The sequence below is a fragment of the Nannobrachium achirus genome, assembly GCF_963921795.1.
Source record: "Nannobrachium achirus genome assembly, chromosome: 16".
Lineage (NCBI taxonomy): Eukaryota > Metazoa > Chordata > Actinopteri > Myctophiformes > Myctophidae > Nannobrachium > Nannobrachium achirus.
The window spans coordinates 47,681,793-47,695,301 of NC_137823.1; the positions used below are offsets into that span (position 1 = coordinate 47,681,793).

General features: G+C 41.0%; 1 protein-coding gene across 1 annotated transcript; it reads left to right on the forward strand.

The window, feature by feature from the left end:
• The first annotated feature begins 295 nt into the window (after positions 1 to 295).
• Positions 296 to 12,062, forward strand: nfkbie (nuclear factor of kappa light polypeptide gene enhancer in B-cells inhibitor, epsilon). The gene is made up of 6 exons (XM_080744299.1): positions 296 to 1,019; positions 5,030 to 5,132; positions 6,092 to 6,302; positions 6,802 to 6,890; positions 10,239 to 10,487; positions 10,994 to 12,062. Exons 1-6 carry the CDS (start codon positions 703 to 705, stop codon positions 11,060 to 11,062), a joined length of 1,038 nt encoding a protein of 345 aa, XP_080600425.1. The 5' UTR covers positions 296 to 702; the 3' UTR covers positions 11,063 to 12,062.
• The last annotated feature ends 1,447 nt before the right edge of the window (positions 12,063 to 13,509 follow it).

Here is a 13,509-nt window from a genome sequence, read left to right on the forward strand (position 1 = left end):
CAAAGGTCCGTGTGTTGATCAGGTTACCTTCTAACTTCTGCATGCTTCTCTAGCAATCCGTGATCCGGTGCACACGCGCGAGAAGTAAGCACGCACGCACGCACGCGCACGCACGCGCACACACACACACACACACACACACACACACACACACACACACACACACACACACACACACACACACACACACACACTAGGGCCACGCCTTTTGGGGATTCCCCCACAGGACAAAAACAGCTTTGCTTTTCACATGTCAGCTCTTCCCCTATCGCGTTTCATTGCTCACATGCCCCGGACTATGCAGGGCGAACTCTGCATTTGACCTATGATGTTACCACACGTTTAAGACCTTTCGAGTTATTTTTGTCTTAATAGTCTACTTATTGTTATTATTAGAGGAATGCTGTTATTATGAACCTCGCTACCGTGCGACCCGTTTAAAACGCGCGTTTCTCTCAAACTTTTTGATAAACTTTTATTCTGATTTTTTTAGTATCGTTCGGGAAGGGAAAGCGTGCGGTGGGCATGAAACGAAACGGTGCATTCCTTTGGTTTCACAAAGGAGCGCTGATTCTCTCAGGTGTGATCAGCCTTTCCCTGGAGGACGAATCGACAACAGGTACCAAGGAGGCTTAAAACACCGAGAGAAGGGGAATCCGGGCCGGGGACCCCCGGGGGGCCACCAGCCAGCCAGCAGCAACCATGGCAAGCGGCGACTACAACAAAAAAGACAACTTGTTCGAAGAGAACCGTGTGGACTCTGGCATTGACTCGTATAGATCCATGTCGAAAGACGAGCCCACGTCGCGGTACCAGTCTTCCGACGAGTACGGTGAACCGAGGGATAAGTTCTCCACGTCGTCCGTGGACGAGCGTCTGGACTCGGCGTACGGCTCCTCGTCATTGACCGTGGAGAGCCTGTCGGAGTTAAACATAAACGACGAGGCTGCGCAGAGCACGGAGCCTTGCGACCAGGAGTCTGACAACCTGCTCACCACTATCACTGAAGATGGGGACACGTATGTGTTTTCCTTCATTCCGTTTTCTCTAGGCCAGTGTTTCTCAAACTTTTTAAATTTCAAGGTCTCTCCTTAACTCTGACAGTGTACAAATGAACCCTACATGTATTGGTTCCATTTGTACACTGTCAGAGACCTGTATGAGACCCCTGGGCCCTGGCCTAAAAGGAACCCACAGAGTCCCAGGAATCCACTTTGAGAACCACTGCTCTATGCTGCCTTATTTAGGATTGCATCTCAAGCTGAGCCTGAATGTGGTGCATTCCATTAGAAGATGCAAACATGAACATGTAACTATAGATAAACAGTGGTGGAAAAAGTAGCCTGACAGTGTAAAATGGAACCAAATGAACCCTAACGTGTTCTTTTGGTTCCATTTGTACACTGGGGATAAGGGGAGACCTTGAATTTGAAAGTTTGAAAAACATTGTTTTAGACTACAATGTAGATAGATATAGCCTACTCTACAAGTCCGGAATTCAAAATGTAGCCTACTTGAGTAAAAGCCTACAAAGGTATTGGCATCAAAATGTCGGATACTGAAAGTACCAAAAGTAAAAGCACTCAATATGCAGAATGTCCAATTTCAAATGTATTGTTTTGAAATGTATAGAAATCATTTGAAAATAGCAATTTTCAAAGGGCTGAAATGTAGCTGAAGTTTAATTAATGTATGTAAAGTAAATGCACTTAGTTACACCACTGCAACTAAACAAACACTGATCTAAGTTGTTACTAGGTTATTAGATATTAGGGTTTTGCTTTCCTTTCCCCCCAAGTCATCTGAAAATTCTTTAGTAGTAGATTGTGGAGTGCCTTTCAGTATTACATTCCAGCATGAACTTGACACTTGAGAGAAATGGGTGTTACTTAGGCTACTGTTCAATGTTCCTTTTACTTTTAAATGTTTTTCCTTTTTAATATATATTTATTAAAAAGAATCCTAACAGCACAGCAGTCAGTAGATGAAGTAATTAACCATTAGCTTTCTTAATTGACTGTATGCAAAGGACCATATTTAAATAGGCTAATCAATCAGGTTGTGAGAGAATGAAACAGGCCTGTGTCACATAATCAATTACTTTTGGACTTTTAATGGAACCAATTATAAACTGCCACATAAGTTCTATGAATGGGACTGGAATTTTACCCATAGTTTTACATGTCATTTGTTTTCTGAGGAAGGGGGAGGGTTAAAATGCAATACTGCTGGGTTTTTCTGCCTGCTCTGTCATGGCTCATGGGTCTAGCTCAGTGGTCCCCAAACCTTTTAGCTGGAGACCCAATTTGAATTTGAAGCTGTTTTCAAAAATGGGTCCTGACACCACTGTTTGGAAGTCACTGAGCTACAGTAGCTGCATTCCACTGGGGCGCCTCGGAAAGCAGAAGTGGCAGCATGGGGCCCGCTGGACTTCCCCATACAAGACAGACAGGGCACATAGTAGGCCTTCTGTCAGACAGCCATGCCTGTCTCAAGCTCAAGACCATTCAATCAATGTAGGGCAGCCAGGGGGTTCTCAAACCTTTTAATTTCAAGGACAAGTGTAGAGATTGACCCGTAAGCATCCTTTTGGTTCCGTTTTTATACACTCTCGTAGTTGAGAACCACTGATATAGGGATCCCCAACAGGCACAGTGACTTGCGGAATCCAGATTGCATCAGATTTTGTATGCATAATGTAGAAGGAAATGGGAATGATGCCACAATGATTATTTTTCTACATGTAGTCCAATCTATATCCATCCACACAGCATGTGACTGGTGGATCATGGTTTAAGAATGAAACATCAGCACTGTAGGCTTGACATGTTCCCTCAGAGAAGAGTAAAATAGCCCATCAGTCTGTATATTCTACCATTGTCCCAAGTCCCACTCATCCATCGAAGTGCATCATCAACTGTTTGACGTTGTAGTTATAAGGACTGATGTAAATTGTAAACTAATCATTGACGTAAGTACATTCATTGTTTACTGTTTGACCTTGTTAGATTTCCGCTCTCTCATGATTTGGGTCTCATGGTTTCAGTCTGTCATCTTTTAGCGTAGTTACATGTCAGAAAAAAACTGAAATATACGCCACATCAATTCCATTCGACTGAGAGAGAATCATGCAAACATCGAGTTTCCCCTGTGGGATTTTTAGCTATTTTTCATTCAATTCTTAGTTCTTACTCAAATCAGGAAGTTCCTCTGACATGAATGAGTTGTACTGTAACAGAAGGGCCTTTCTGGCAAGCCAGTCAGCCAGACCATCATTCATTTAGTTTGTCATTTGAATCTGGGTTAACACATCATACCTGCTTTTTATCTGAATAAAATGCTAAGATAGCATATACATAAAGATATGGAAACACACTTTTTCCCCTCTAGAGATACAAAGAAAATCACAATGCAATCAACTAATCAACCTGTCTGCCCCTTTCCATCACCATTGACCACACATATTTTAGTAGTCTGCAACTGAAATAATATTTAAATGTTGTAGTCTTCAAAAAAACGGTTTAATACTACAACATTTATAGAGCTTATTTACATTTTATGGATGACTGGAAGCGACGATGGAGGGCTTGTCTGAGGATGAGAGAAAAGTATAGCATATCTGCAAGCTCACAATAGGGCAAGGATACAAGATGTGATATGAGCTTGTAGACTGATTATTTTGTGTGTGCGTGTGCGATGCCACTGTATAACAAAGTATAATTCAGGTATTAAGTCATTTATGGCCAAGTCAAGTATGGCTTACAGTCAAAACAGCTTGTGGATCTGTGGGGTCATGGTGTCTCCATGTTTCTCTGCAGCCTTTATAGGGAAGGCAAGTCAAGTTTATTTGTACAGCACATTTCAACAACAAGGCAATTCTGTGTGCTTTACATAAACGAAGAAAACACCTGTGTCCTCCATAGGAACCTATTCAGGACAAAAACACAATATAAAAAATTGAATACAGTAAAAACACAAATAAGTATAAATAAAATAAGTAATTCTAAAATCTCTAAAAAAGGCAGTGGTGAACAGAAACCCCCCCTTTTTTTTGCTGTGATTTCAAAGAACAGCAGAGCAGCAGGCCGGCAGCTTTTAGGGAGTTAGTTCCAAATATGTGGTGCATAAAAACTGAATGCTGCTTCTCCATGTTTAGTTCGGGTTTTAGGGACAGAAAGCAGACCTGTCCCAGATCGACCCGAGACGTGGTTGATGATGCAAGACTTCATGGTTATTATATAGGAAGTGTTGCAAATCTGAAGTGTCCAACACTCATCACTGAAAGCAGCAGAGCAATGCAATTAACATAGTCTGCATGTACTGTAGTGTACATGACCTTGTTTATTCCTGATTCAGTTATAGATTGTGTTACTGTTACTAATTACTAAGAATGTGATGTAAAAACAAAAATATTTTCATTATTCTGTTGATAAGGAGAAATGTATGTCAATAAAGAAATAAACAGAAATTGGTTTCAGTTTTCAACATAAAATGAAATAATGTATTTCATTAAATCCCTCAACTTGGAATTGGTTGAAAGCAAAATGTAGTCTTATTAAAAATAATTTCATAACGAGGCCTTGTGTGCTGCTACTGCTGGTTGGTCTGACTCTAAATTCAGCTCTAACGCTCAGTTCCATTTCCTGGTTTTTGCACACATTTGTTTGCTACAACTTCCCACTCAGGTATTGAGGTTAGTGAATTGTTGTTCTTGACTAGCTTTGCGTTTAGGGCATTTTAACATCAGAACACAGAGATTTAACACCCAACACTCACATCATTTAAACATGCCCAATACTTTGCCTACTATTGCCTGATATTTCCACTTAAACCTTGCAACATTGCACTTCTCAGTAAAATGCAATGCAATTTTAATGGAGGATTATGAGGCAATATATCTTCCCATCACTTGTCTCTTATTTTCCAGTTCTTCAGAATACTGCCTCTGTTGCTCAATTATGTGACAGCAGGCCTACTGGGTTTTCCGCAAGCATGTAAGGTGAAACTTGTTTGTTTGTCACCCCTATAGGATCCTGCATTTAGCAATCATTCATGAAGATGAATATTTTGCTCACCAGTTGATACAGCTATTCCCAAAAGATATTCTGGACATCCAAAACAATCTGTACCAGGTATGTGAAATTGTGCAATGCAACACAATCTAAGTCAGGCCACTGAAGGTCTGGAACTTTTTGGCACTGCATTACTTCCTCTTAATCAATGTGTTGACAGTGACAAGTATAGTTTTATTTATGACTTCGATTCCAAGGGAACTACTGTTCCTCTTTCTCTGCAGTACAAACCCTCATCACTGTGGGTGGTTCCTTTGTTAGCTCATGAGGGACTTTGAATGGAAACTCCCCTCCTCCTGCCTGTAGAAACAAAACCATAGGGAAACAGTGGTGTGTATCCTTGTGAGCGTAGGCGGAAGAAACCATTCCAATCTTTTTAAGATGACAGACATGGCTCTAGCCAGGGTTGAAGAAAGCAAGCTGATACCGCTGGTGTTTGTTTCAAAGAAAAACATCTGAAGAGTCAAAATTGAGAGTCAGCACTTAATGCGGTGACTCAGTGGATCCTGTTCTTGTAGAAGGGTTCACCGAAAGCCACACAATAGCTGTGGGGGTTGATTGCTTAATTCAGACCTTCTTAAAAAATCGTGTTGGTCCCTGTAGGTCTTGTAAAGAAAAACTATAGCTTATGGATACTAGTTTATGCTGTCACTGTCAGTGAGCACACAGAGCTATTTACTGTACAGAACAGTAACCTAAAAGTAACAAAAACATATTTCTTCTTTCTCTGATTGCATTATTACACCATATGGTCACTGTCGAGCAGAAATCTCCAAGTTTAAAATGTGTACGTCTTTTTGCAAAGTAAAGCCCTGCTTCATCATACAAGGCCGCCGTGCAACAGTAGTGAAAACAGCAGATATACAAGCACACAACGCCTCGCACAACAAGGCGTTGTGTGCTTGTAGATCGTCTGTTTTGACTACTTTAAATCATTTTTTAAAAATATAAATACAAAACAAACAGTTTTGGACATACAAGGTTTCCACCCGACAACAGCGATATCTCCCTTGCTGTAGACGCCATTGCACCTGGCCACCTACCTGAGCCTACCCAGTGTGGTGCAGGCCCTGGTTGATAAGGCAGCCAGTCTGGAGCTGCAGGACCAGGACGGGAACACCCCTTTGCACGTGGCCTGCCAGTTGGGCCGGATTGACTGCGCTACTGAGATGACCAGAGAGGTGTCGCCCAGCAAGCTGGCGCCAGTCCTAGAGATCCAGAACTGGAGAGGTGAACGCAGGATTAACTGTTCTGTTACTGCTGTTACAGCTAATGTGGTTGTCGTTTAGTGACATTTACTGTGGGTGTGGGTGTGGGTGTGCTTGCGCGTGCATGCGAGACACACACACACACACACACACACACACACACACACACACACACACACACACACACACACACACACACTGCGTATGTGGTTGTATACAAAAGGGTTAGGGTTATTGTAATGATACCAGATTGCTTCACGTTCTTCAATTTGTCGGTCATGTTTTCCTTATTTTATTGAGAGGGGGGGATTTAGTGCAAGTGCCTACAAAACTCGGCTTATGCGTTGATGAAGTACGCAATTATCTGCGACAAACTAACCAGCAAAACGAAATATTTGCATTGTGTAAAGTAAACAGTTAGCTAGTAGCATTATACTGACAATTCATTTTAAATGACACAAATTGGGAACAGCTGCTCAGTATGTTTCTCTTCATGTGAGTAAATGGCAGTGTACTTTCAGGGCTTACCTGTCTTCACCTGGCTACACAGAAAAGGCAACACCAACTTCTGAAGCTCCTGATGAAAAAGGGGGCAGACCTGAATATCCAGGTTAGTATTGTGCATCCTGCTTTGGTATTATGATCCCATGAAAATAAGCTGTGCTGCATGGTTTTTGAATTATAATGGGTGAAATGGACACTTGATATTAGAGTGTTAATGCCATCACATGACGGGTGAGGTCACACTTGTGCTCGCTCAAGACATAGAATTACCGCAAAGGGGGCGATGCTTCACTCTCTGCCCTCAAATGCCTCTCTTGGGGAAATACACAGGGGAAACTATTTCATCATAATAGTGAGTGTGGTATGACAAGCAAGCATAAGAACATGATGTTGACTTTGACTGCTGTTCATTTTGCATGTTGTTGCTGTCGGGCGGAAACCTTGTATCTCCATATATCGACTTTTCTTTTTGTAAATTAATGCGGTACTTTGTCAACTACAGTGTCACACAAAAGTTAGCAAAAATAAGACGATGTACAAGTTGTACAATGTATCGCATCAGCTTTCTTTGATATTTTAGCTTTTTTTGCTTTTCTTTTAAGTTAGGGTTAGGGTTGAGTGAAAGTGGTTAAGTGTGTCTTTTTTTTTACCGATGAAAAGTTTACCAAGAGCTTGTGATAATAACTACATTAGATCAATTGTAACACAGGTTATTTTGTCCATTTCCTGAAAAGTACTAGTTTTGGACATACAAGGTTTCCACCTGACAGCGAGAGGTGTGAAACCATGAATGTACTACCCAGATCCGTTTGAAATTGTGATCACAGCTTGTGCCCTTATGTTGTACACGTATTCCCGTCTATAAATCTGCTGCACCTGTGCAATGCTGACAGTGATACGGGCTGACTCAGTGGTTTATGCAGGATTCGTGAAGACGTAATTAGATTCAAAGATATGATTAGGCAGGGCTGGCCCTGATATACCACAGCTTTTTCTAGGACAGCCCAGAGCCAAGCTTCCCAGTGTGACAGGGGAAGGTCCAGACAGTCTAAATTGGAATAGACTGCAATAGAAGGGAACACACGCCAGGCTTACTGTAATGTACCCTAGACATTCCTCTGAGTTTATATCACTCACTGAACATAACACTGCCTAGCTTTACAGACACTCCTTTTTTCAAATAATAATAATAATAATGTTGTCATGTTACATTTCATAGTACTTTTAAAAAATGTAAACAACTAACTAATAACTAACTATAAGGTGTGCTCAGTAGAGAGTAAATCTCTGCCTGGAGGCATGCCATAATAATAATAGTGATGTGATGATACAGCAATGACATTTCTGCCTAGAGTCTCTATTGTGTCTTCCTCTCTCTCTCCCATGCAGATTATTGTCTACCTGTCCATCTTTCTATCAGGTTTCTGTCATTCATATGTATCTGTAATCCGCAAAGTCTGACCTTTTAATTATTTGTGTCAATTATGTATCACCAGTCAATCAAAGGTGGTGATTTTAAATCTGAGTGTCGGGTTTTCGCTGCCCTCGACTCACTTTGAGAGTTCACACTCAAATGTACATAAAAACCTAAATTAATGGCACGTAGAATGAGATACAGTCACAGCTTATTCTGAAAGGTGACGGACCATGCCAGCATAGTCTTAGGAAATACATCTCAGATCTACTGTAGTAGAAAATGGGAATCGAGGAAAGAGAGCAATTGTTCTCCCATGACATAATTTAACCTCAAATTCAGTAGTGATGTTGCAATTAAATGATGTTATTTTCAGATAGGGCCTGCCTACAGCATGCTCGTTGGGCAACTCTACGTGTTTTTTTTTATTTCAAGAAGCTTCTGCATCAGGCTATATTAGTTGTTGTGCAACTATTGTCAAGTGTCGGTACTGTAAGACAGCTCAGACTGAGTTGACGTGCTCAGACATTATAGGGACACATTGATGATTTTGAGGATTGAGGAGATCATATATACACATACTGTACAGTAATTATATATACATACGCTGTGGCAAGAATTACCATAACGCGTTTTGCAGAGGTAAGCTCTAACCAGTTGAACCTCATTCACCTTATTCTTGGCCACACACAGGAAGTGTGTAGGGGCGGCATAGCTCAGGGGTAGAGAAACCGTTATTAGAACACGAAGGGTTCCTTCCCAGTTCGAATCCGGGCTCCCTCTGAGTTAATGTCGAAGAGTCCTTGAGCAAGACTCTGAACCCCTAATTGCTCCCGGTGAGTAGGTTGGTGCCTTGCATGGTTTTCTCCGCCACCGGTGTATGAATGTGTGCGTGAATGTAATGCACAATCTATGTAAAGCGCCTTGGATAAAAGCGCTATATAAATGCACCATTTACCATTTTCAAGAAGTGTAGGAAGGTAGGGGAGTTAGGGGTCTTGGGGAGCCCCAAATAAATGGGTTTCCTGTTTACCAGTGTTGCCATGTTTGCTTATAATAAACGACTTTGGGCTTGTTTTCAAAGTGTAGTTGCTTATTTGGGCTTGGTTCCTAATGTTGTTTAAACCAGTGGTTCCATTTCTTCATGTCACGGACCCCCAAATATGTATTTGTCGATGGACCCCCATCTGTAAATATTTTGTGCCAGCGACACACATTTGTGTTGTTAAAATCTTTAAAAAAATATCCCCCAAAATGTATTTTTCAAAAACATTTAAATAGCAGATCTACAAGCTCACAATGTGTTGCGATGTTACACGTTGTGAGCTTGTCGATCTGGTAAAACCTAATTAGCCTAGCTGCTTCTTTTGGGCTTGTTTTCATAGACCTAGTCACTTGTTTCTCTTGCTAAATCTGGCAACACACTGACTACCTGCATTACACCTGCAGCCTACTAGAAAGGAAGTGAGCTTGTAGATCGTTGAAGAGATTTAGTGTAGACTGTAGAGGGATGATCTAGTATAGGGCCCTGGCTGGGAGACCTTGGGTTTACGAGTGGCCAAACACAGAATGCAAACAGTATATGCAGTGTATATATCATATACTGTATGTACATACAGTATATCAGAACAAAGGGGTTTAAAAATATGCACAGTGTGCCTTTAAGACTGGGGGATTCAGGGTATGCTGTCACATTTAGAAATGTTATATTTTTTGTGCCGGCAAAATTGCTTGTCTGCGATTGTCTAGTTCCTTGTACATCATCCCCATAATCCAGAGGGACATGAGTGTTGTAATTGGCAAGCCTGGTGGGAAATTTATCCTATAACTTGGAGGGGTGATTGCTCTGTGATTATATTATATTTAAAAAAATGATGTAGTTGTCATTGACGGATTTGATTGGAGAATATAGGTCCTTGGCACCTTGAATTTTGCAAGATCAGTCAAACACACACAGCAGAGAGACAGGCGAAAACATGCTCTACCCAACTCTTCTTTTCACACCCTCTCACTGCCTGTTGGCCATCTGTTTTCTTTCAGGAAGGAACAAGTGGGAAGACTTGTCTCCATCTAGCTGTAGAGCTCCACGACGTCTCCTCAGTGACAATGCTGTTGAACAAGGGCGCAAACGTGGATGCTGCCATGTTCAATGGTTGTACGCCACTGCACCTTGCAGTGGGAAGACAGGATGCCACCATCGCTAACCTTCTCTGCCAGTCCGGTGCTGATAAGATGTTGCGAAACATGGAGGATGAAACTGCACTGGACCTTGCTGATGGAAATGATGATGTGAGTTAAAGATGCAGTGCCATGATTTTTTTTCTCCCCTAAAACATGATGATCCGGTATTATGATTATACTAGGAGGAAGATATTTTCAAAAAAAGTGTACAGAAAGAGTTAATTAATTGGTGACTGAATTGGTGACTGATCACTAATTCTCATATTAGAAGGTGCCATCTCTGTCTTCTCGCACTGCGTCTCAGAGGTGGGCTAATCTGGACAGTTCAGAAACCTATGACATCATCGGCTTGGGATTCCAAGCTAATAGAAACTACAGCCTTTCTCCTCCTGGAAAGTTGTCGGCATGCTGAAATCTTGTTCGAAACTATGTCTATCGCTCACCTACGAGACGCAGAGCAACTAGGCTGAAATAGTGTTGTTTTAACAAAGTGTTAATTTAAGTCACAAAAATGCAATCTCTGCACTGATGGACATGGATCTACTGTATTTATTATAACATAGGCAATATGTCAGCAGTGAAATGTGACTTTGTACAATGTCCTTGTCTTGTAGATTCTGGCTCTGTTTCCATTTGATGACATCCAAATCTCCGGGAGGTCGGTGGTTGGAATGAAGTTTTAAGTTGAGCAAGGCTGCTGAATGAAAGGCTGAACTTTGAATTTGGATATAGTCTGGAGCCCTATTCCTGGGGTTGGAACCTTGAATGAAAATCTTTCAGTTGAGGTCTTTAACATGGCTAGTTTCTCTGTTTGTAGAATGTTTTAATCTCCATGGTTATTTATGTGTTTTCCAGGCAAATATGTTCACTTTTTACAAATTGTTTATTTCCTTCTAACAAAGAGGTACAAAGGCATAATTGACTCTTACCTGGACGGTGTTAATAATCAATGTTTCTAACTTATTTGCTCACGTTTTTCTTCTTTTTTTCTCCTTCTTGCTTGTTCACTTGTGTAACGTGTCTAGGAGGGTTGTGTTAAGCAGATGCAATCAGCTCACTAAGAGTGCCAAAACTATTTATAATTTTGTAAAGTACACAAAGAAACAAAATTCTGGAAATCTACCTCTTTTTCACAACATCTAAATAATGACAGACTTCATGCTTTGTTCTTCGGACCTTCTTAGAGCTGTGAGTTGTTGTAATGAAGTAAAAATGTATCTGTCTCCCTTTCCTAAGACAGGCTTTCTCTGGGATGTTATCAGGAATACAAAAGGCAGGAAAATGAGTAGGCGGATGTATAAACAAGAATAGCCACACACAAAAAAATGAAATCCTCAGAAAACTTTATAATGACTTCCCTGCTTCCAGTTAAGGAAATGGGTTGCCCAAATAGAAATCTAATGTATAATGCAATGTTAGGTGTGACTTAGCTAATCTTGGATGAAATAGATTGTGGGTTTTACACTTTCATGCTGAAATGGCTGAAAGCATCGACTTCCTGCTTAATTAGCTGTAAAATGTCTAGCTTTATCAGAATGACATTGCATTTACCCCTCTTCTACAGCATTGCAGATGAATTTGAGTTATTGGCGTTCCTTGGTGTGTAATTACGCTGGCTTGTCTAGGTATTGTAAGCAATTCCAAGCTCATCCTTAATTTTGTAATAAATTGTGTAAATTATAAGTGCGTTGTCTTTTTGTTTTTGTTCATGGAGAGTTAGTTTGTGTTCATGGCTTACCATCTACAGCCAAACCAGTGTACTATATAAACAGTAACATAGCATAACGCATACAGTATCTCCAATGTTCCAATGTGGGACTAGCCCTTTGGGAATGTATAAATTCAGCAGTATTCAACATTGACTCAAGAGAAACATGTTTGTATTTGAGCCAAAGACGCAAGGTGGGATGTCACATTTGTTTTGTCTTCCGTGCACAATGCTTGATTTGGGGGAGGTGGGCACAAGTTATTATGTGGCTGAATCCGCATTTTACAATGAATACATCAAGGTTATTATGAGCTCAGTGTATAATAAAGACTCCTACAGAGTAAAAGCTTGAGTGTTTGTTTATACATTTCTAACTCAAAGAGTGTAGTTTCAGCTGGCTCTGCAAGGTGTATCTCATGTTTTCCAGTTGCTGACTCCTTCCTGATAACGCCTTTAATACAATAAGGGTGGAAGGTCTGGAAATTCCACTCAGCTGTCTCTCTCTCTCTCTCTCTCTCTCTCTCTCTCTCTCTCTCTCTCTCTCTCTGTGTATTTCAATTGTCTTCTAAGTCCTACATAAGCACAAGCCCAAGGCAAGATGAACTGAATAATAATGAGGCTTTTCAGTTGTCCAGGGATTAATGTCTTCATTTCTTTACTGTGTGCAACAAAGGTATAGGTACAGAAATGCACTACCTGTATTTCAAAGCTGACATATTTTTCCACTTTATGGGGATCTGTTTTGTTCTTAAGAGTTATCTTTAACTGTTCATATTGGCCTACACTAGCTGGTATCAGTGAAAGTTTCTTCAACAGTGTGGATAATAGTAGGCTACAATTAAAATGTAAAATAGTAGTACCTGTAGTAGTAATACTGGTAATCCTATATTACTCTGACTAAGCCATAGACAAAGGACCTCTGATTTCCCATTGCAACTATGCACAAATGGCGTGTGTTGTCTAACAAATGGGTAGTCATGGCATCAGCTCCATATATGCGCTCAATGCCCATATATGGGCATATACTGATTACATCAGTGATCTCCATATATGAGCATAATTAAAAGGGACATGGACTGACAGATACAGAGGTTGTCCAGGGCCTCCGACCGCTATGCCCATATATGGTGATGTGCATATGGGATTGAAGGGCTTTAAACTCGGTGTGCGCAGCGTTAAGGACCAGGGGAGTGCGGTACCAACTGTAGAGTAGTTATATCCAGGATATCAAGTTGTCCAGAACAGCCGATCCAACCCATATGCCCACATATGGTGCATTCCAATATATGGGCAGGCATATACTGAAGACATCAGAGATCTTTATTTATGGGCATAAAAGGGACAAGACCGACTGAGAGATACAGATATCTCCATATATGGGCACAAAAGGGACACAGACAGTAGCCTACTTAGACTGAGTGT